This window comes from Pipistrellus kuhlii, unplaced genomic scaffold (genome assembly GCF_014108245.1).
Source record: "Pipistrellus kuhlii isolate mPipKuh1 unplaced genomic scaffold, mPipKuh1.p scaffold_m20_p_1, whole genome shotgun sequence".
Classification (NCBI taxonomy): domain Eukaryota; kingdom Metazoa; phylum Chordata; class Mammalia; order Chiroptera; family Vespertilionidae; genus Pipistrellus; species Pipistrellus kuhlii.
Window position 1 is genome coordinate 13,030,589 of NW_023425404.1, and position 22,706 is coordinate 13,053,294.

The window sequence follows — 22,706 nt, forward strand, 5'->3', positions numbered from 1 at the left end:
CACGTAGGCAGCGGGAGGTCCCCTCAACCTCCTCTCCTGCCTTCTGCCCGCCGCCTACCCCAGCCATCAGCCCTTTCTCTCCCGGCCTCCTTCGGGGCAGAGAAAAGTCCCCCGTGGGGAGCTCACCCCCTCAGGCCCCCAGCTCCGGCAGGCCTCGTCCCTAGGCGGTGAGGAATGCTCAGACGAAATGCTTTCCTTAAACAGCATTCTGAGAGGGACCCATCTCTTACCTACCAGAGAGAGGAGGGGCACAGCTGTGCAGCCTGGCCCAGGGACGGGTGTGGGTTCTCAGCAGAGACAGGAGAAAAGGGAGTGGAATTACCCAGAGTCTCTCTAGGAAAGGAAAAGAGCTTCTTCCGTGCACCAAGCTCTGCTCCCTGCCCCGTCAGCCTGGGATTCTCTGAGCTGGGCCAAAGGTCCCTGTCAAGTGGGAGGAAGCCATGGGGGTGGGCAGCCAGGCGTCTTCCCATCTGTTCTCGTTTTTCCTCTGTGATCCCTCCTTCTGAGACACTCAGGCCCGCCCAGCCATAAAGAAGACCCGGAATTTGGGGAGCAGAACCCGCACACAGTGTTGGGGGCAGCTCTGCACCCACCAGCTGGGCGACTGGCTTGAGCAAGGGCTTGTCTTCAAACCTCAGATCCTGCCGAAGCCGGTTTGGCTCAGTGGGTAGAGCATCTGCCTGAGGACTGAAGGGTTCCAGGTTTGATTCCGGTCAAGGGCATGTACGTTGGTTGCGGGCACATCCTCAGTAGGGAGTGTGTAAGAGGCAGCTGAGAGATGATTCTCATCAATGTTTCTAACTCTATCCTTCTCTCTTTCTCTCTGTAAAAAATGAATAAAATATATATTTTTTAAAACAAACAAACAAACAAAAAACAGATTCTGCTACCTCAGGAGGATGTGAGCACAAACCTAGCACATAGCTGTTATGCACCAAAAAATGGTGTACATAATTGGTGTGCACACGCACACACAAAGAAAAGGTGGTGTAGAAAAAACACCCCAAGAAAAAGTGTAAGACCATCCCTCCAGGTGTAACTTCCCCTCTGCACTGACCCTGAGCCACTCACTAGCTGCACCTGCCTCCCTTCCCCTTGGGAGGTAGGGGGAGCCCGGAGGAGGAAGGCAGAAGGACGGCCTGGGAGGCAGGCAGGCCTGGAACCTGCTCTGCTTCTCATTGTGTGTGACCCCGTCATGCCGCTTCTGTAAGCCTCAGCTGGCTGCCTGGAACTTCACATAGAGGGTGACAGCGTCATTGGCTCTGTGAAGTTCCTACTAAGTGTCAGTAAACGTTAGTTCCTCTATCGGACCAGTGGTCGGCAAACCGCGGCTCGAGAGCCACATGCGGCTCTTTGGCCCCTTGAGTGTGGCTCTTCCACAAAATACCACAGCCTGGGGGAGTCTATTTTGAAGAAGTGGTGTTAGAAGTTTAACAAAATGTGGCTCTCAAAAGAAATTTCAATCGCTGTACTGTTGATATTTGGCTCTGCTGACTAATGAGTTTGCCGACCGCTCATGCACTATCCCATGCTCCCTCGCCTGTATCCTGGATTCCCTGCCCCCTGACCAGCTCTGCGGATGGCAGGTCCAGGCCACGGCTGGGAAGTGGCCGGATCTCTGTGAGGTTCGGTTCGGATGGAAAGCTGCAGAGAAGGGGAAAGGGGCAAAGACCCAGAGCCTCGGGGCTCCCAGTAGGCACCTCCTCCAAGACGCCTTCCCTTTGTGCCCTTGAGAGTGACCTTTGCAAGGACAGGGATCTGTCTCTTCCATCACTGCATCCTGGGCCAGAGGTTTATGGTGCTCCTGAGGGTATCTCTCTAGAACAGTGTTTCCCAAAGTGTGGTACGCGCACCCCCAGGGGTACGGGAGGAGTTTGGAGGGGGTACGCGTTGCACCGGAGTTTGGTGGGGATATGCACTGCACCGTGCTTAGCTGCGCCTAATTCTACGTTCTCATGAGTACAAGGGGTACTCAGTGTTACCAAAATTATAGAAGGGGTACCCATATGTCAAAAGTTTGGGAAACACTGCTCTAGAGAGCAAGTTGTGGGAAGCATGGCTGATTGACAGCCTCCAGCAGCCACACCCCAGGTCTGTGTCCTGAAAGCTTTCCCTGCTCCTCCCTTTATGTTCCCTTGCACTTCCCCCCGTAGATCTCTGCACAGCCAACCTGATCTGACGCAGGGTTCTTTTTTTTTATTATTATTGATTTTTTTACAGACAAGAAGGGAGAGGGATAGAGAGTTAAAAACATCGATTAGAGAGAAACATCAATCAGCTGCCTCCTACACACCCTCTACTGGGGATGTGCCCGCAACCAAGGTTCATGCCCTTGACCTGAATCGAACCTGGGACCCTTTAGTCTGCAGGCCGACGCTCTATCCACTGAGCCAAACCGGCTAGGGCTGACGCAGGGTTCTTGATTGCAAACCACACACACAAAGAACGACATTAACTGAAACAGAAAGCTTCTCAGAGCAAGGACCATGGGAGCTCATCGAATTGACAGGAAAATGGAGAGTCAGACCCAGAAGTGGGCTGGAACCCCTGCCAAGGTCATAGTTCCTGGCCCAGGAGCAGATCTGGCTAGGACCTGGCCTTCTGGACACCAGCCTACTGCAACCACCACTTTAGGTGACACTGAGCCCTGCCACCCCCAGGAACGGTCCTCGGTCCTTGGAGACTCCAAGCCCAGCAGGGGCCAGGGCCCGAGGGAGGAGAAGGGCAGCTCCCAGATGCCGGCTGCCCCAAAGCACGTGTCCACACTCTCCCGCAGCTCACTGCACACGGTTTTGGTGTAAACTGAATTTTGAAAATCTACTTCTCTTCTTCTCTTCTTTCTCTCTCTCTCTCTTTTTTTCCCTTTTATTTTGGCGGTGTCTGTTCACTGGTTTATTCATTCCTTGCATATATCTGAGCGTCTTCTGTGTGCCAGAAGCTCCCTGGGGAAAGGCCCGCCCAGTGGTGGCATGCGTTCAGAAACCAGTTCTCCGCTACTGCTTTGCGGCACTGATCTGTTGCCAAGGTGTGAGTCCCCCAGGGCTATTTCCAAGCTACAACGGTGATGTCATTAGCCAGAGCGCTGGGAAGAGATTCACCATCAGCTCTCCCACGCTGGGGGCTCCAACACAGACGGTCCTGCCCCGAGGGGAGCTGACATTGCATGCCAATGTGTGTCATTTAGAATATATGACTCTTTCCATCTGAATATCACTATTTCCACTATGACATCATAGGACCACCTGGCCCGGGTGGCACAGTGACTGAGTGCCGACCCATGAACCATTGGTCACTGGTTAGATTCCCCCATCAGGGCATGTGCCCTGGCTGTGGGCTTGATCCCCTGTAGGGGGCATGCAGGAGGCAGCTGATGGCTGTCTCCCTCTCATGGATGTCTCTGTGTCTCTATCCCTCTATGATCAATAAAAACACTTTTTCAAATCACAGAACCTATGATACAGCCCACTAGCAATCCAAAAGGAAAAAAGAAACACCTCACGCTCAAGGATCCTCCCATTTATCACTCCATCCTCTCCCTCCAACACAGTTCCCCCGACAGTCCTCCCGGGCGGGGCTGGGGGAGGAGAGTCTGCCGGCCACGCTGTGCTTCCAGATCCCGTCCTGCCTCTGCTGCCCTGAGCCAGTCCGGACCGCCAGCGGGAGGAGTGCCCGCTCCGTGTGCCTGAGGGGGCGTGTACGACCCGCCGCCCGGCCTCTGGAGGGGAGCTGTGCCCTCAGCGCTGGGAGGACGGAGGTATAGCTCCATGCGGCCGTCCAGAGGGAAAGAACAGAATTCCTGGGATGTTTCTCAGAGGCATCGGGCCTGGGATGTATACACCCCATCTGCCCCACCTCAATCCAGATCCTGGGAAAGGGCGCCAGGAGGAGGGCGAGGCCCCGTGAGAAAGCGGAGTTGGGGCAGGAGACAGAGCCAGAGCAGCAGCGAAGGGGTAAAGGCAGGGCTTTCCAGAAAACCTGACCTGGTTGGCTCCCACCCAGCGGCTCCAGCCTGGGATCTCATCCCCTTCCTTCCACAAGGGTGCGTGTGCACACATAGACACACACACACACACACACACACACACACGCACGCATGCACGCACTGCAAGCATCTGGCTACAATCTCCCCGGGAGAAGCAAGCCACCCTCGCTCCCCGTCCACTTCCTGAAGGGTGTTCCTTGGGAGCTTCTCTTGGTTGAATGGGGGGTAAGTAGAGGTATTAAGAACTGCACTGTTCCTCTCACGTTAGCATGGAGGCACTGACCCGGGACAAACCCACACACTTCTCAAGATGTCACAGCTGCGTTCTGTTTGGACTCAGCCCTGACCACCGATTTGTAAACACTGCTCTCTCAAGCAGGTAAGGCCAATGGGCTTCGGGCTCCTCGCTCTCCACACGGCCCTGCAAACAAGGGCCACGCTGGCAATGTTTGTTCTTCCCGAGCACGTTCCCACACACGTGCTGCTGATGGTCCTGCATGGACAGCCCCTCCCGTGGGCCCGGAATCCACTGTTTACTCCGTTTATCCACCGCTGATTGAGCAACTCCGAGGAGCCCGGGGATGGGGTGGTGAACACACGCCCAGCTCCCTCCGACCTCCCGGTTCCCCTCACCTCAGGGACCTCAGGGAGCAAGGCAGCCGCCTGAGTGGTGGTCTCTGGGGATCTGTCGTTGGGGCGCCCTCACCTGGCTCAGAGGCCTCAGGGTAAGACGCTTCCCTCTGCCAGGTCTCGGAGCAGGGGGTCTAGGCAGGGAGCGGTCTGCAGCCCAAGGCTGCCTTGCTCTGAGAAAGACAAGGAGCACCAAACCTCAGAGAAATGGAGAGAAGCAGCAGGGTAGGAGTGTGTGTGTGTGGGGGGGGGGGGGGCCCCTCCCCGGAACCAGGGACAGAATCCTGGGGCTGGGCGGAGAGGAACTTGGGCTGGGGTGAGTCAGGGAGGGGCTGTGGGAAGCAGCTGGGTTGGCCCCTTTCCCAGTGGGGAGATGGGGCCAAACTTGTTTCCAGCCTCGGGAGCAGGGGCCGGGCCGGGCCGGGCCGGGGCGGGGGGGGGCGGGGGGGGCACTCCAGGCCTCGCCTTCCTTCCGCCTGCCCCACCGGCAGGATGGAGTGCTGCCAGGGAGAGACAGGCAGAGCCTCCCGAGCGGCCAGGGCTGGTGGGGAGGGGACCCAGAGCAGCGCCTGCCAGGGCCATGCCAGCAGGGCCTGGCACAGGGGCTGGGTGGCGGCCCCCAGACCTGGTCGGGGTGAACTCGCGCCGGGATGGGGGCTCTCTGGGTCAGATCACAAAACTGTCTGCCAGTGCATGTGACTTAGAAACAAAAAGCCGTTCATGCAGCAATGACCAAATGCTCGGAGTGCCTTGGTCAGTGATGTCTTTAATGACAAAAGGCTGCATAACCACTGGCAACAAGTCTGGGACTTACCTCGCGGATTTATCTAGGGCGCCCGAGGGGGAAGGGAATTCCGAGCCCTGCCGGTTGGGAAGTCCCCGGAGGGTGACCTGCTCCATGTGCACAGGGCGGAGGACCCAGCTCCTACCCTCCCTGTCTCGGGGTCACTGCCATGGGCCCGGTGACACAACGGGTGCTCTGGCTGGCTACATCACCTCAGAGTCAGACAGGCTGTGCCATCGATGGCACCTGGACTGCCAGGCAGGCTGGCGTCACCATGGAGGCCCAGCAGGGCTGAAGGCCCTTGCACATCCGGGAACTCACTTCTGAATGCCACTGGGGGGACCTGAGCGCCAGGCCCAGCTCTTCCGGCCCTCCCCTCACAGTGTCCGCAGACTGCACCCCAGGCCCCTGCAGGTTTCCTAGGAAAGAAAACCCTCCCCTCACACTGGGATGGTACAGTCTTCAACCTGATGATGCTTCCAAACAGGGTGGCCTTCTGCCTGGATTACTCCAGACCTGTGCTCTGAACTGGGGGGTTGGAGATGGGGATGCGGGGGGGGTGTCAGGAGTCTCAGGCAGGATGGTGCAAAGGTCATTTCCAACATTTCAAAAAAGTCGAAGAAATCACACGTTCACATCTACCTGGCCCAGGCAAGTTAAAACCCTGCCATCGCCCTGAACAATTAAATGCTGTGCTGGCCGAAGCCGGTTTGGCTCAGTGGTAGAGCGTCGGTCTGCGGACTGAAAGGTCCCGGGTTCGATTCCGGTCAAGGGCATGTATATTGGTTGCAGGCACATCCCCGGTATGGGGTGTGCAGGAGGCAGCTGGTCGATGTTTCTCTCTCATCGACGTTTCTAGCTCTCTATCCCTCTCCCTGTAAAAAAAATCAATGAAATATATTTTTTTAAAAAAAAATGCTGTGCTGTTTTGTAGCAGACATGGCAGAATCCAATTAGGAAACAGGAAGACCCATGATCATGTCAGGAGAAAGCCCCCAACCTCTCCTGCTCTTTGGCAGGTGCTGGAGAGTCGTGGCCGTCACTAGGACAGCTGCGTCTGGAGGGGACGCACGCCATCACGAACGACGGACCGCCATGTGCTTGGTGTCGTGTCGCTGTGCTCACCGGCTCCCAGTTGTTCCCACTTCTAAACCCCCTTGTACACGTGCCTTTGCCTTTAGTGGCTCTGGACTAGGTCTGCTCCCCCAGAAAATGAACCAGTCAAGATCTTCCCTGCAGTCCACCTCGAGGAATGCTGTGGGTCAAAGGAGAACAGACTCCGTCCCTCTTCTGCATGAGGAATTGATCCTGAGTTGCTACATAATTAAAGCAAGTTTAGAAAGAAAACAACAGATGAACAGAGCGGTCAAGGGTGTGTCACCCCCTTCTCCCAAGAGCTAGGTCTCCCACAAGCCTGGCTCCTGAGGCTCTTCCCCTTCGGAGGGCACGGCATGCCAGGCACAGAAGTGCCAGCCCAGAGAGAGGATCAGGCATGGCATCCCTGTGGTGGGTTCGGTCACCAGTCCTCCATGGTTTCTACAAGTCATGTAGAAACGGATTCGGCTTGCTAATTGAGTTTTCCTCTGAATAAGCCATCTTAACTCGAACACCAATGATCCTTGGCTACCTCCCGCGTGTTTCTTCCTTCCTGATTTTAGTGTATGTTGCCTTTTTGCCATTTCAGATTCTCCCCTTCTTCCCAAATTTGGCTCAAACTTTGTTTTGGAGAAACTCTACCTTTGCCCTGTCTCTTGTGGATCTCTTACCCTGCATTCCCATTCAAACTCGGTGCAGGCCCGGCCGCTGTGGTAGACCTACGAACCAGGGGTTGCGGTTCCATTCCAGGTCGGGGCACATGCCCAGGTTTAGGGCTCAATCCCCGGGAAAGGGTGTGCAGGAGGCAGCCAATCAATGGTTCTCACCCATCATTGGTGTTTTTCTCTGTCCTTCTCCCTTCCTCTCTGAAATCAATTAAAAAATGTTTTAAAAAATTCAATGAGTGAACATTGTGTGGCTTATTCTCAAGGACGTTGCCATTTCACCTTTAACCAGATCCTATTTTGGCCCCAGAGAAAATAGTTGGGCTACACGAAACTGGCTTACTTACCTAGTGATGCAGAAAACTCGGCCCCGTTACTCTTGCCCCTCAACCCTGCGTCCTTCTCTCACCAAGAGCACCATGCAAGGCCCCAGACATCAGAAACCTCGCCCAGCGGTGAGGACAAGCCATCATGCCCGTGGGACCCGAGGGACACTGCCTTCGAGACTCATAAAAGCAATGACGCCTGACCCCGGAGGAAAGGGCGCCTTTCCTGTTTCGATGCCCTGAGCCACTTCCGCAGGGACAGTCCTCGCTTACACCCTCCTTCTGAGGGCAAAGGTCGGCTCTGCTTTCTTCTGCCACAAACTTGATTCTGATCAGTAAATCCCCACGTTCTGTATAGAAACAGCAGTTTGGGGATAATGATGATTTTCTACTGATGAGTAACTCTATGATTTTTTTTTTAATGTAACTTTTATTTATTATTATTTTTAAATATATTTTATTGATTCTTTACAGAGAGGGAGAGTTAGAACTATCGATGAGAATCATCAGCTGCCTCTTGCACACCTCCTACTGGAGATGTGCCTGCCCTTGACCGGAATTGAACCCGGGACCCTTCAGTCCGCAGGCCGACGCTCTATCCACTGAGCCAAACCGGTTTTGGCAGCTCTATGATTTTTGAAAGATAATCCTCTGGCACATGAAGTAATTGCAATATACTGTCACCACTAACATGTCCTGCAAATTCTTGTTTGGACAGTTTTTACGTGAAATTGAGTTAAACGTTATTTTTTTTTAAAATACCTTTTCAGAAACAGTATTAAGAGTAATTATGTTGAGACTTCTCATAGGCTCCACATTGCATCCTTCAGAGGTGCGGCCTGCTATGACCCACTCCTCTGTGCTCCGCGTGGAGGACAGAAGCAATGCCTGTGCGTTTCAAACCGTTTCCTGATCATCGCTCAGCGTCTCTCACGCTTACCCGTTACACTACTTTCACGTAAGAAAACTCGCACAACTGGATCCATGCAGCCTTTATTCCTTTGACAAACACAGGAAAATCTGCAACCATCTATCAAAACAACCACCTCTCTTACCAAGAATTTGAAAGGCATTTTAAAGAGATGCATTCAGTCTGATGCACGTACAGAGCAGTGTCTGCAGGAGGAAAAGCCGGACTGTGAACACGTGAGAGTAAAGGACCCACTGAACCCGCATCCCAGCCCCGCCGATCACACAGGAAGCAGAGCAGGCCTGGGTTTGCTCCTCCAGACAGCCGAGTTTGAAGCTGCCCTGTTACAATTATTTACTTTAAAAGGAAAACTGCTTTCTGGCAAATCCTCGCTGCAGACGGCAGGGCGAACACCACACTCCAGGGCCCTGGGGGATCCAGCTACTTCCTCGGGGCGACACTGCAGCTGCCTGAGGCCCTGGGAAAGCTCTGCCTTCAAGGAAGGGGCTCGATTTAGCTCCAGGCTGGTTTTTAATACACCGATCTGTGGTGCTTCCCGGCGGAGGGGAGGATGGATGGATTCAGATGACGGGACCCGAGCACGTTGGCAGCCTTGTTGGTACGGTTTCAACGAGGGCTGGGAAAGCTGAAACAGTCGCTCCTCTTCTGTGTTTTGGGGACTTTAAACACTGGAGAAATCACAAGATCAGTTCTGGGCTCACACTTATGATGGTGACACTGTTTCATCCAGGGCAAAACCAAATGTCCAGTTTTCAAGTCTCTTTCCAAACTCTAACGTTCAGGACACTTGTGGAGGTGAGGAGAATGGCTTACAGACTATCCAAAAGCAAGTTTGGAGAAAAACAAGAACTTTACTGAAAGGATGCATTTCTGGGAAAATCAAGTCACCTTTGTAACATCAATATTATATAAGAGCTCAAATAACATCAACTGTGAAAGGCGTTAATGACCAGTACCTGATATTTTAGAGACATTAAGATGGCATAGGCTGAAACCGGTTTGGCTCAGTGGTAGAGCGTCAGTCTGTGGACTGAAAGGTCCCAGGTTCGATTCCGGTCAGGGGCATGTATGTTGGTTGCGGGCACATCTCCAGTAGGGGGTGTGCAAGAGGCAGCTGGTCGATGTTTCTCTCTCATTGACGTTTCTAGCTATCTCTCTCCCTTCCTCTCTGTGAAAAATCAATAAAATATATATATATTGTTTTAATTAAAAAAAAAAAAAAGATGGCATATACCAGAAAACAAGAGACTACAGCTGCCTTCTGAGGATAGATCTTTTTTTTTAATTTTTTTTTATTGGTTTCAGAGAGAGAATCATTGATTGGCTGCCTCTTGCACAGCACCTACTGAGGATCGAACCTGCAACACGGGATTGAACTGAACTGTGACCTCCTGTTCACAGGTAGACGCTCAACCCCCTGAAGACAGATCTTACTCATTGTTGCATCTTTAGACTCCAGCACCATGGAAGAGGTTGAACAAATCTTTTCATAGCAGTATCTGAACTTTTCCTCCCAGGGCTAGCTCACAAACGGGGACTATGTGAGGCTGGGCGCTGGGCACAGGGCCAGGGGCTTCCTCGAGACGCCTGGCCCTGGAGGTAGCTTGACATCTGTCTCACATTCTATAGATTGTGAACAAGACGACTATTGCTTCCATAGTGAAATCAGTAATTTGCTCACTTATGAAAGTTTTTAGGAGCTCAGAAAGCTTCTATTTTTTTTTCTGATCAAGAAATTTAGTCATTTATACGGAGAGCTGAGACACTAACCTACCAAGAACCAAAAACAGGAAAGTGAGCCCTTCCTCTTGGAAAAAACTAAAAATCTTCCAAATGTGGTCGGTACTTCCATAGGTCGGTACTTCTGTAGCACCATGCTATATTACAAAACCTTCATTCTGCCGGCCAGCCAGACCCAGACGGTAGCGGCCACTTTTTCCTACCGTTCTCCTCCCTCTTATGGAGTGGGCTGGCTCGGCTGGCCATGCTTTCTGGTTTGTGTGGCCCGGCCCCAGTGGACTTGCTACTGTTCTCTTCAGTGACAACTGATATTTCCCAGTGGAAGACTAGCATTTTGATATTTCAGAAATGACTGAATTGATTCTAAAAAGATTTGAAAACAAAGTTCTGCCTCTGAGATTGGTGATTTAAAGAATACAGTGTGCTTTCTCTGTGGTGGGATGTGGTTCCATCTTGTAGAAAGTGACAGATTTAGTGCCATCTTTCTACACGGGACAGTAACACACAGGGTGGATCTAAACACACGCACACGCACACGCACCCCCCCCCCCCTCTTCTGAGAGAACCCTCGCACAGATAAACTTCTCCATATGGGGCTCCTTCGAGGCAGTTTCGAATCAGACTGGGGACTGTGCTGTAGCGGCTGAATGCCGTGTCTTTCTGGAGTACCCACGACACTGCCACATGTCTGAGGAGAAAAAGAGAATCTTGGGAAAAAGGGGCTAAACAAACAAAAATGGATGCCGGAGCTCCTGCTACGCTCAGCCTGCTTTCTTTGCACAGCTGCTTCCCCGCAGTTCTCAGCTGCCCAGTCTGAGCCAGTTTTCACTTGCACTCAGGTTAGGACCAGCACGCTGCTCCTTGAGGCAGTTTCTAAGAGATATTCCATGACGGGAAGCAAACACCCTAACCTCCGAGGGGAACCAGCCCCAGACCCGGCTGTACGACAGGCTGAGAGCGCGCGGCAGGACGAGGAAATGCAGGCCTTTCTCCCGCCCGATGGGAACTGATTACTAATGGCGGGGACAGAAGGTTGTGCCCTGGCACAGCTTCAGTGAGAGGGGCCTGTGCCCACAGGTGATGGCTGTTTATGTGCATGTCCAGCTGAACGGCCTGGCCTGGCCACACCGCCCAGTTCATACGAAGGTACCCTGAGCTGCAAGGCAAGGCAGAAGGGAAACCACCAAGCGCCACTGACAGGTTCCAGAGGAGTAACGTGGATCTTCGCATCTGCCCGCGGGACACGAGCTCCCCTGGTGCCAATGGCTGTTGGAGGCCCCTTTGTTCTGTTGGCACTGGGCTCTCCGCCTGACCCGCTGGCTCACCAAGGGCGATACTGGCTTTCTCCCAACTCCTGCTTGGCACAGACACACCTGATCCCTGACTTTACAAACCACCAGCTCCTGGCTATTGGTCTGAACTCTGACCTACTGTCAGAGACACTCAGTTGTACTAAAAAAAAAAAAAAAAAAGAAAACCAGGACAGAAAGTGCTTCACCAGCCATTTACTCTTCTTTAATGCTACGGTCTTTGGGCGCACATTGTATCTGCTACTGAGGAAACTATGACAGCGAGGCTGAGAGCACTGATCCATAACACGTTCTGTGCTCCACACAGAGGAAAAGCCTAGATAACGGGATGGTCTGCTTCCACCACAGAGCTGTCTTATGAAAGAACGTGTATGGGGGGAGTGGAGGGAGAGATGGGGAACAAAGAAGGCATCGAGGGACAAGCAAACCTACAAGTCTGTCTAAAAATTAGGGATTTGAGGCAAAACCAGAATTACCTAAGGGTGTCAGAGAATCATTGTTATAGTTCCGTTATTTCCAGAAATTACTGAACTTGGAACCCGAGGTTAACACTTTTAAGATAAAGCAACCTCACATAAATTCATACTGGCCTTGGGAGGAAATGGCAACCATCGATGGTAATGAGTGTCAGTGCGTGAGAACAAAAACCGTTCAAATCAACGCATACATCTGACTTGACTCCAGGTGAAAAAAGAGTCTTATTTAAAACTGTTAAGTTTGTAGCAAAAGAAATTTGAGAGTGAAAGTTTGAACCCCTTTTCGCCTTCCCATTTTGCTGCTGGTACTGCCTTCCTCATAGTACCTCCTGAAAAGGTTTAGAGTTCAACCCAGACTGATTAGGCTTACACGCGTTCCCGATGATGAGTCCTGTTTGGTTTAACCACTCCATCTAGCATCGTGATCATGGCGGTCCTGAGAGTCTGCAGTGCTGGTCAGTCCGCCTCTGAAACTGCTGGTGGGAGGGAGCCAGCAGCTTTTTGGCCCATCACTTTTCTTTGTTCTTGTCCCTAAAAGCTGGTAGTTTGTTCCAAGGGACTCCGTCCACCACCAACCACCACCACCACCACGACGGATGTTCAGAACCGTTTTCTGTAGACACCTCCTTCCGATGGCCAATAGTGCAGGTGTTCAGGAAGACGTGGAAGGAAGCTGCAAAAAGTCCAGCTGGGAACTGTGACTTTGTTAGATGTAGACACAGGAAAATCACCGTTGTCCTTCCCAGAGTTTATTATAGTTAGAGGAGAAAAATCCATGGAAGTCTCATCACAAATCTGCTAAATATAAAATTGATGGAATGCTAACTGGTCCATAAAGGGCTGCACAAGATAATCTGTGGCAAAGTAGAAAACAAGCCCGAAGGTGATCGAGATCGGAAGAGCTGGCAATGCTTTCTTGAAAATGGCGAGGAGTAATAATGTAAGGCACAAACCCTGCGGGGGAGAGGGGCCAAGACACAAACCCAGACATCATTATGAAAGTATTTTGTGCAAAACAACTCAGTCACAAGTCTCCCATTTAATTTAGTTAATTAAAGACAATCCTCTGAGGTTAAATTTTAGAACAAAAGTTCCCATTAAACCCGGAACCAACTTTTATTTTCCTCTGCAACACAGAATTCATGATGCACACATTCTTGATTCTTCATCCCCTAATTCTAGGCAAGGAACAGAACCTGAAGCCCTAACCGGTTTGGGTCAGTGGATAGAGCGTCGGCCTGCAGACTGAAGGGTCCCAGGTTTGATTCCAGTCAAGGGCATGCACCTTGCTTGCGGGCACATCCCCAGTAGGAAGTGTGCAGAAGGCAACTGAATTGATGTTTCTCTCTCATGGATGTTTCTAACTCTCTATCCCTCTTCTTTCCTCTCTGTAAAAAAATCAATAAAATGTATATTTAAAAAAAGAATTAGAACCTGAAAATAAGTAAAACTATTCTTGGAAAAAATTTAATGCCAAAAATTTTATCTAAAATATTGAGTTGGCTACTCTCAGTTAAGTTTGGCTGCCTAAAATCCCAGAAATGAAAAGTATTTTTTATGCTGTGGGTTGGAGGGAGGCAAAGATTTACACAGAATATGCTGATAAAAGTTTATGAAAGTGCCCCAGCCAGGTGCTTTGATTGGTTGTGGGTTCGATTCCCTGTCAGGGCGCATACCTAGGTTGCAGATTTGATCCCTGGTCCCGGTCCACGGGGAAGGCAACTAACCAATGACCCTCTTTCTCTCCCCCACCCCCTTGTCTCTCTAAAATCAGAATCAGGAAACATATCCTTGGGTGAGGATTTTTTTCTCAAGTTTATGAAAATTATATTGCTGCTCTCTTAGAAATAGAACAGCCCTATAATATAGTCCATTTTTACTCTATTTATTGAGACACTAACTATAAATTCTGGAGGCTAAGCATCATTTCAGGTTTATCCAGAATAAATACTTTTCTTCTTAAAAGCTGCAACACATCCAGAAAATTGATATCAAAAGAGAAATAAAATACAAGAAAATTCTAACTGGGTAGATTAGCACTATAAATCACAAAATAAATGCAATATAAAGGCTGTCATGTAACTTCACTCACATATGAAACAAAGAGCATCTTTAATAAAAAAAAAGGGGGGGGGCAGTAATAAATATCTTCTGAGTTATTTATTTAAATCATAGTTCTGGAAGCTTTAGGATTAATGGTGTGGCTCTATGGGTAAGACCTATAGGAGATCATGCACTGTGTTACCTTTTCTGGCCTCATATCTGCTGCCCAAAGGAACTCTGTACCCTGCAGGTTGTGGCATTAAATGCAAAAATCACCACCAAACGCAGGCACTGAGTGAGGATCTACTCACCCCTTTAAAGACACAGCTAATTTCCAACATATCTATGCTGCCTGAAGCAATGGTTCCTAATCAGAAGTACTTACAGCATTTCCTGGGGAACTTTAAAAATAAGATACACAATTGAAACAAATTAAATAAGAGTATCTCAGGATGGGGATACACAGTTTTAAAAGGTCTTGGGTGATTTTAATGTGTGGCCCCCTGGAGAACTATTCAGGTGAGGCCTAATTGTTTTTAAAAAGCTCCCAGGGGATTGGAACACTCAGCCCAGCGGGGGTTAAATGGGGCTGCCAGAACAGAGCCGAGGAGGTGTTCTGGCATGTTTTTATTAGTATGTACTTACAATTAATATGGCTACGAAACAGGCTATGGTCGTGTTCCAGTCTCCACTGGCTGTGGCGGAAGCTTTTCCGACCAGAACACTGTAGAAAATGAAATCTCCTAATCCGAGCTTTACTCCCCCTGAAAAGGAAAGATTACAAATATAAACAGTTTGTCACTCTCGGCTATGATTTCACAATTCAAAAATGTCCCTGCTCTACTCCACCCTGAATGAGAAGTCAGTAAATGGTATCACACAAAATTAGGCTTGAGCTAGCTTTTCTTCCTTTTCTTTTTCTTTTTCTTTCTTTCTTTTTTTTTTTTTTTACAATAGGAGCTTCAGATTTTATGTGGCTGACTCCGGGATCTTAACCAGATACTGCTGTTAAGTATCAAAAATAATAACAACAAGTTATTATTGGTCATCTCTTGAACGCCTGGTTTATACATGGCATTTGTTCTAATAAATCCTCACGAAGACCCCTATGAGATAAGTGTCATCCCCCCTTTTAAAAACAGCTTTCCTGAGGTACCATTCATTTCATAAAATTCATCTATTTGTGTAAGTGTAGAATTCAATCATTATAGAAAACTTAGAACTGTTTAACCATTTTCACAATTCCCATTTCCAACACCCTGATAAAGTACCTGTGCCCATTCAAAGAATCCCCACTCCAACCTGCTCTCTCTATAAATCTGCCTTTTCTAGACAGCTCATAGAAACGGACTCAGACATTATGAAGTCTTTTGTGACTGGCTTCTTTCACTTAACGTTTCTGAGGTTTATCCATGCTACTTCATGTCTGTAGCTTGTTCCTTTTCACTGATGAATACTTCCCCACTGTATGAATATACTACCTCTAAGCTTGTTTACCCACTTACCAGGTGACGGGCACGTGGACTGTTTTCAGTTTCGGACTATTATGAATAATGCTGCCACAAACATTATATAATAAAAATATATTGAAATGTGGTCCTTTGTACCAGTTTCTTTCACTTAGCATAATGTTTTTTGTTTGTTTTTAAATATATCTTATTGATTTTTTTTAATAGAGGGGAAGGGAGAGGGATAGAGAGTTAGAAACATTGATGAGAGAGAAACATCAATCAGCTGCCTCCTGCACACTCCCTACTGGGGATGTGCCCGCAACCAAGGTACATGCCCTTGAACGAATCGAACCTGGGACCTTTCACTCCACAGGCCAACGCTCTATCCACTGAGCCAAATTGGTTAGGGTAAAGGACCACATTTTTATTAAATATCCAGAACAGGAAAACATATGAAGATAGTACACACTGGTTGGTGTTGAGAGGTGTGGAGGCTAATGAATGGATAAAGGTTTCTTTCTGAGGTGATGAATATGTTCTAGAATTCACTTATGGTGATGATTGCCTAACTCTGAATACAATAAAAATCAATGCACTGCATACTTTATATGGGGGGATGGAGAGGTGGGCACCTAACAAGTGTGGGTTTCTTTCTGGGATAATGAAAACATTCTAAAATTAATTGTGATGAAGCTAGAACACTTCTGTGAATATTCTAAAGCCACAACTTTAAATGCATGAACTGTTATAGTAAGTGAATTATATCTCAATATAGCTTTAAAAAAAAATGTATTGAATCAAGCTTAAAATTACGGTCTCACATTTTTTTCATTTAAAAAAAAGGATATATATGTAATACTTTAAATTTAAAAAAAATAATAATTTAAACATTTTAAAAATAAAAAATAAAGTCTTGTGTAAATAACAGCAATACAGGCAGTCCTCGGGTTATGTCAGAGATCCATTCCTACAGCGCCACGTAACGCGATTGTCGCCGTAAGTAGAAACCCACCTACATAAGCACCTACGTCACTCACATGGAGCACATACACAGCGGAAATGAAGTCAAACAATAAAAAAAAATTAAAAGAAAGATAATTCTTGACTTTTACTTGTGGTAAATAAATAATAAAAAACATAAAGCCATATGTACATCCATCGAAATGACGGAATTTTTTAAAAATAAATAAATGGGAGATGGTGACGTAACCACCAAACAACGTAAGTTGAGTCTGACATAACCGAGGACTGCCTATACTGTGATAAATGCTATTGTACTACTTCACATAATTCATTTTAGTGAAGGGATAAATACAGGTATATTTTATTAGCAAAATTAAAACAGAGAAAGAAGCCAGCTGGCGTGGCTCAGGGATTGAGCATCAACCTATGAACTAGGTAGGAAGTCACAGTTCGATTCTTGGTCAGAGCACATGTCCGGGTTACAGGCTCAATCCCTAGCATGCACGTACAGGAGGCAGCCGATCAATGGTTCTTTCACATCATTCATGTTTCTATCTCTTTCTCCCTCTCCCTCTCTGAAATCAGTAATAAAAATATATTTAAAATAGAGGGGGGGGGGACGACAAAGAAGTAACCATCAATTTTTTTTCTTTAGCACTTACCAAAAGGACACATTTTATTGACCTATAATCAGAAGAAACTGAATCAGTATATAAAACCTAAGAAAAATCAGTTGCTGGGAATTTGTTTTCTTTAAACAGCTCACTTTTATTTATTCAATCAAAATATGCCATGGCTAAACAACTAAAATTATAGCCCTGAAAACTGCTTAAGTTAGACATAATGAATTAATTGTATGCTATTGCCAAGTATGCTAAAATTGGCTGCTAGCATTTTTCTACTATTTGCTTATAATGGTTAACAGAAGTCTGCCTTCTGTTGTTTTTTGTTTTGTTTTTGCCAACTCTGAAAAATAATTTTAAGTAATTATGGTATTCTTTTAATATTAAAAGGGGCATCTGATGGTCTACCAAACACAAGACATAGTAAAGACAATAAATGATGTGACTGCTCACTTTAATTATAAGGTTTCTCTATATGACCTCCAGCAGCATATGTGTCTAGCTTATGTATAATAGCATAATAATGACTATTTCCTATTATCTCTTAAATAAATATAAACATATTAAAAACTGCCTTTTATACTACTAAAATCTCTTCCTCCACTTAAAAAAAAAATAGCAAAATCCCTCTCTCTCCTTCCTTGAGGTAAATACAATAGGAAAAGAACCTCCATGAGTCAACTCCCCACTCCTGGAAACACCAGGCTCCTTTCCCTGCTCTGGTCAATTGTAAGATTAACAGTATTACACCGAGGATGAGCCTGCTGGGCGCATGATGTTTGAAGGAAGAATATTTTTGAAATTCACTAGAACAGTGTTTCCCAAAGTGTGGTACGCATACCCCCAGGGGTACGGGAAGAGTTTGGTGGGAGTACGCGTTGCACCGGAGTTTGGTGGGGATATGCACTGCACCATGCTTAGCTGCACCTAATTCTACGTTCTCATGAGTACGAGGGGAACTCAGTGTTACGAAAATTATATGTCAAAAGTTTGGGAAACACTGCACTAGAAGATCAACTGCCTTCACACTGAATAAAAATGTTTTACATTTCTAATTAAAGGCTCTACTTAGTTTTCTGATTAAATGTTGACTTTATTTATTTTTTTAATATATTTTATTGATTTTTTTACAGAGAGGAAGGGAGAGGGATAGAAAGTTAGAAACATTGATCAGCTGCCTCCTGTACACCCCCTACTGGGGATGTGCCCGCAACCAAGGTACATGCCCTTGATTGGAATCAAATCCGGGATCCTTCAGTCCCCAGGCCGATGTTCTATCCACTGAGCCAAACCAGTTAGGGCTAAATGCTGATTTTTTTTATTTTTATTTATTTTTCACAGAGAGGAAGAGAGAGGGATAGAGAGTTAGAAACATCGATGACAGAGAATCATCGATCAGCTGCCTCTTGCACACCCCCTACTGGGGATGTGCCCGCAACCAAGGTACATGCCCTTGCCCGGAATCGAACCCGGGACCTTTCAGTCCGCAGGCCGACGCTCTATCCACTGAGCCAAACTGGTCTCGGCTAAATGCTGATTTTTAAAAGGTTGTCCTGGAAGACATATGTGTCTTTTTAGAAATAATTTCCAGTATAAACGGAGACCGTTATAAGTAACCATAAGTCTGGTTTAAAACACTAATGTAATCAGAGTGGTTGTGTGGTAGTGGATGCTAAGATGATGAAATATTAGTTTATATTGGTCCCAAAGAAAATATTAATCTGAAGTTAGGAGGAACTTGCTGACATAGGGAATAACAATGTAAAAGATGGAAACATTCAAACCACTGGTCTCTGTACAACAAAAAGTAAAAAATATTAATAAAATATTTGTACACAAGAATACTGCAGCCATGAAATCTTACTGAAAAAATAAATAAATCTTTGACCTTATAAAACAAATACCAAAGATCAGACTATAAAAGGCCAATTTCAACAACCCGAGGGGCAGGATTTGACCCATTAACACACGATGCTATGAGAAAAGCCCCACTAGCCCAGCCACCATGGCTCAGTGGTTAGGCATCAACCTATGAACCAGGAAGTTGCAGTTTGATTTCAGGTCAGGGAACATGCCTGTGTTGTGAGCTCTATCCCCAATGGGGGGGCATGCAGGAGGCAACTGATCAATGATTCTCTCTGATCATTGATGTTTCTCTCTCTCCCTTCCTTTCTGAAATCAATAATATATATATATATACACACACACACACACATACACACACACACACACACACATATATATATATATACCTACACTAATAAAAGAGAAACATGCAAATTTACCACCACTTCACAACACCCACCAGCCAATCAGGAGTGCATATGCAAATTAACCTCATTACCCCCATGGAGACTGACAACAGGGAGGAGGCAGCTCCCAGCATGGCTTGGTTGGCCATTGCCGCGGTGTGGAGCAGGCAGGCCCCACAGAGAGCATAGAACCACAGGGAGTAGGCCTAAGCCATCAGTAGGACATCCCCTGAGGGCTCCCAGATTGGAGAGGGTGCAGGTCAGGCTGAGGAACATCCCCTCCCTCCACACGAATTTTGTGCACCAGGCCTCTAGTGTGTGTGTGTGTGTGTGTGTGTGTGTGTGTGTGTGTGTGTATAAAGAAAAGCAACATCTATTGTTATTTCCCACTAAAAGCTGTGCTGTTACTTAGAAGTAGACTAGTGCTCTGGGTTAATTTTATTTTGGGAGGGCTTGATGCTGCAGCACCTACAGGAATCCATGACTTTCAATTAGAGAAATGCACATACTTTCCTCTGGGTCCTCACTGGCTACGATGCTGCTGGAAATTTCCTGTACAGCACTTCGTGACTCAGCTGTAGAGTGATGAGGTCCCAGACGACTGTCCCTCTGGGCTTCCCACTCTTCATTGAAGCCACCATCATCACTCTCTGTCACAGGGTTCTGTGGCTCACTCACTGTGTCTTCAAGAAAAAGAAATCACAACTGTAATATTCAGAAAATGTTCTTAATACCTTTTAGAAAGTTACATGGAAACAGTAACTACTTGGTTGTCATAATTGGTTACCTGGCTCTTTAACCACAAAACATGGGCTATAGCAGGGCCTGTTGGTTGCTTACCCATTAACCATTTCTCCCCTTATTCCTGAGGGCAGTCCTGATGTGTTTGGATTTCTACCTCTCGCTCACATGACTCAAGTGTAAATCCTGATCGATCCAAGTCCATCATTCCTCTTCCCAATGAAAGCTCTGAGGCTATGGGTTTGGTACTAGTCAGTGTGTGATGAAGCAAAGCCTGCTACAAATTTGGGGGAAATTTTTCACTCTTTACTAACTGTCCCCCTACCCCTAGATGTTGTCTTATCTGGATATGATGCCTGGAACTGTATTTGTTATCTTGCAACCATGAGGAGCAGTGTGCTAAGGATGGCACAGCAGGAAAGAACCTGGGCCCTTGATAACACTGACGACCACAAAACTAACTAACCCTAAAACGTCTACACCTCGGGACTCTGGTCATGTGAGAGAACACATTTCTTCTTGTTTAAAGCAAACAAGTTGTTTTTTCTGATGTTTGCAGCTGAAAGCTTTCTAACCACTCCTTTCTGAAAACTCGGCTCTGCCTTTAGTGCCTAAGTTATACAGCAGGGAGGTGAAGGGTGGGGTGGGTAGGGAACACATTTTTTATGGGCTAGTCATTTTGTCATGACTGTCGGTCTGAAAATTGTGAGCATAACTTGAGAGTCTTGAGAACCTTCCACACAACAAAAATAATTATATTACGTGGCGTTGATAGTAATATTTTTTTTCTTTTTTCTTTGTTTATAAAAATGACACATGTTCCTAGCAGAGGTAGATTTACCATGAATAAATTAAGCCTGTTCACTTCAGGCCTCTCTCCCTTGCATACATTTTTTTCTGGGAGGGGTCCTCACAATTTTGTATTCTTTTTCTTAATCAGTTACCACAAAATGGGATCTTCCCTGGTTTGGAGTTTGTGAAGTTACAGAAGCATAAGGTTTACAAATAAAGATAAAAACAGCAGCCCCTGCTCTGTCCCTTCCCTCCTCCTATTCTCACTCCTATTTTCAAACTTCTCAGCTGTTTCCTTTGGTGTTAGCATTCACAGTTAATTATAAATAGCATGTTCATAGTGTGATATATTGATGTTTTCATTTCAGGTTAAAATGTAATCACTTCCTACAGGGAAATGAAGCATTGCTTTCATATTCAAGCCCACATGTAAATTGACCTCTCCCCATATTCTCAATACGTCATCATCTTATGTTAAGTTCAATTTTTATACTATCACAATGCAAAAAGTATTCACAACTAAAATACTTGGCTACAATCAGAATATACTCTAATTACATTTGCTTCTTCTGTATGACTTTTTGTTTTCTCTGGCAAACCGCCTAATTTTTTTCCTTAACTAATTTTCTATGTATTACAACTAATTCATCCTCAAACTCTTAGCAGAGTTCACAGTCAGGTAACCTCCCAGCTCTGTTCCGGCCTTTCCTTGTACAGACATCCCTCCTGGAGACCTATGCCCGTTTGCTCCCATCAGGTGTCTAGTTCCTCTAGTGTTTTCCCAGGGGTTATTTGGAACTAACTTCCATGGAGGAGTTTTGAGTTGTTGTAACACCTGGAAGTCACGATTAGCATTTATTGGTTGAAGGGCCAGGAATGTTAGACATCTGCAGCGGGATAAGCCCATGTGACTACCAAGAACTGTGTGTCTCCCCCCCCACCCAAAATACCAACAGCACTCCCCTGAGGAACTGCAGCTTATTCGGCTCCTTCTCACTTCAAACCCCCTGCCCAGGTCATTTCTTCTTTTGGAAAATACTTCCATTCTTCATTTGCTATCACTTCCTCAGGGAAGCCTTCCTTGACTTTCCAAAATAAATGAAATTCTTCTACTATAAACTTCCATAGCAACTTAGACTTCTCATTTATAGGACTTATCAACAACTGTATGAATGATCTGTTGAATGTTTGTGTCTCCTTAAATGGGCTACAAGTGCCACAGAACAGGGTATCTCGTTCAGTGCCCTATCCCCAGTACCTAGCAAAATATCAGGCACACAGTTTGGTGCTCAATCAACATTTATCGAAAGAATAAAATCTTGATATGCCAAATACACACTCATACTGACATATAAACATACATACTCATAAACAATCCATCTTTTAATTTGCTTTAGCTTAACACAGGTTAACATAATAACCAGACTTGTAGCAATTATTTCCAATACATTTCCCACTTCTCTACCAGGTCTACTGAGGGTGCATTGTCACCTTGTTCTATTGCTTTGCTCACTGCAGAATGAACCTGGAGTCTTTGGGACCCAAATAGGAATTCCCAGTTGAAAGTGTCCTCAGTTACCTAAAAGCTAAAGCAGCAGTTTTCGTGGCTCTATTTTTTTTTTTTAAATATATTTTATTGATTCTTTCAGAGAGGAAGAAAGAGGGATAGAGAGTTAAAAACATCGATGAGAGAGAATCATGGATCAGCTGCCTCCTGCACACCCTACTGAGGATGTGCCTGCAACCAAGGTACATGCCCTTGACCGGAATCAAACCCGGGACCCTTCAGTCCGCAGGCCGATGCTCTATCCACTGAGCCAAACCGGTTTCAGCTGTTTTCTTGGCTCTAAAAAACCTAACCCCTTCCTTACCTGACAAACAGCAACTCAGTTAAGGCCCTTT

At 46.8% G+C, this 22,706-nt stretch overlaps 1 protein-coding gene across 7 annotated transcripts in view; it reads right to left on the minus strand.

The window, feature by feature from the left end:
• Positions 1–9,923: 9,923 nt before the first annotated feature.
• Positions 9,924–22,706, minus strand: part of PSEN1 (presenilin 1) — a 57,366-nt gene continuing 44,583 nt past the window's right edge. For 6 of the 7 annotated variants that reach the window (XM_045578915.1, XM_036432172.2, XM_045578921.1 and 3 more), the window contains 3 exons: positions 19,781–19,954; positions 14,628–14,746; positions 9,924–12,893 (listed from right to left, as the gene is read on the minus strand). In XM_045578915.1, coding sequence (XP_045434871.1) covers positions 12,738–12,893; positions 14,628–14,746; positions 19,781–19,954 — 449 coding nt within the window. In that variant the 3' untranslated portion in view covers positions 9,924–12,737. Of the gene's footprint in view, positions 12,911–14,627; positions 14,747–19,780; positions 19,955–22,706 lie in introns of all 7 variants that reach the window. The other variant, XM_045578916.1, reaches the window with a different exon arrangement.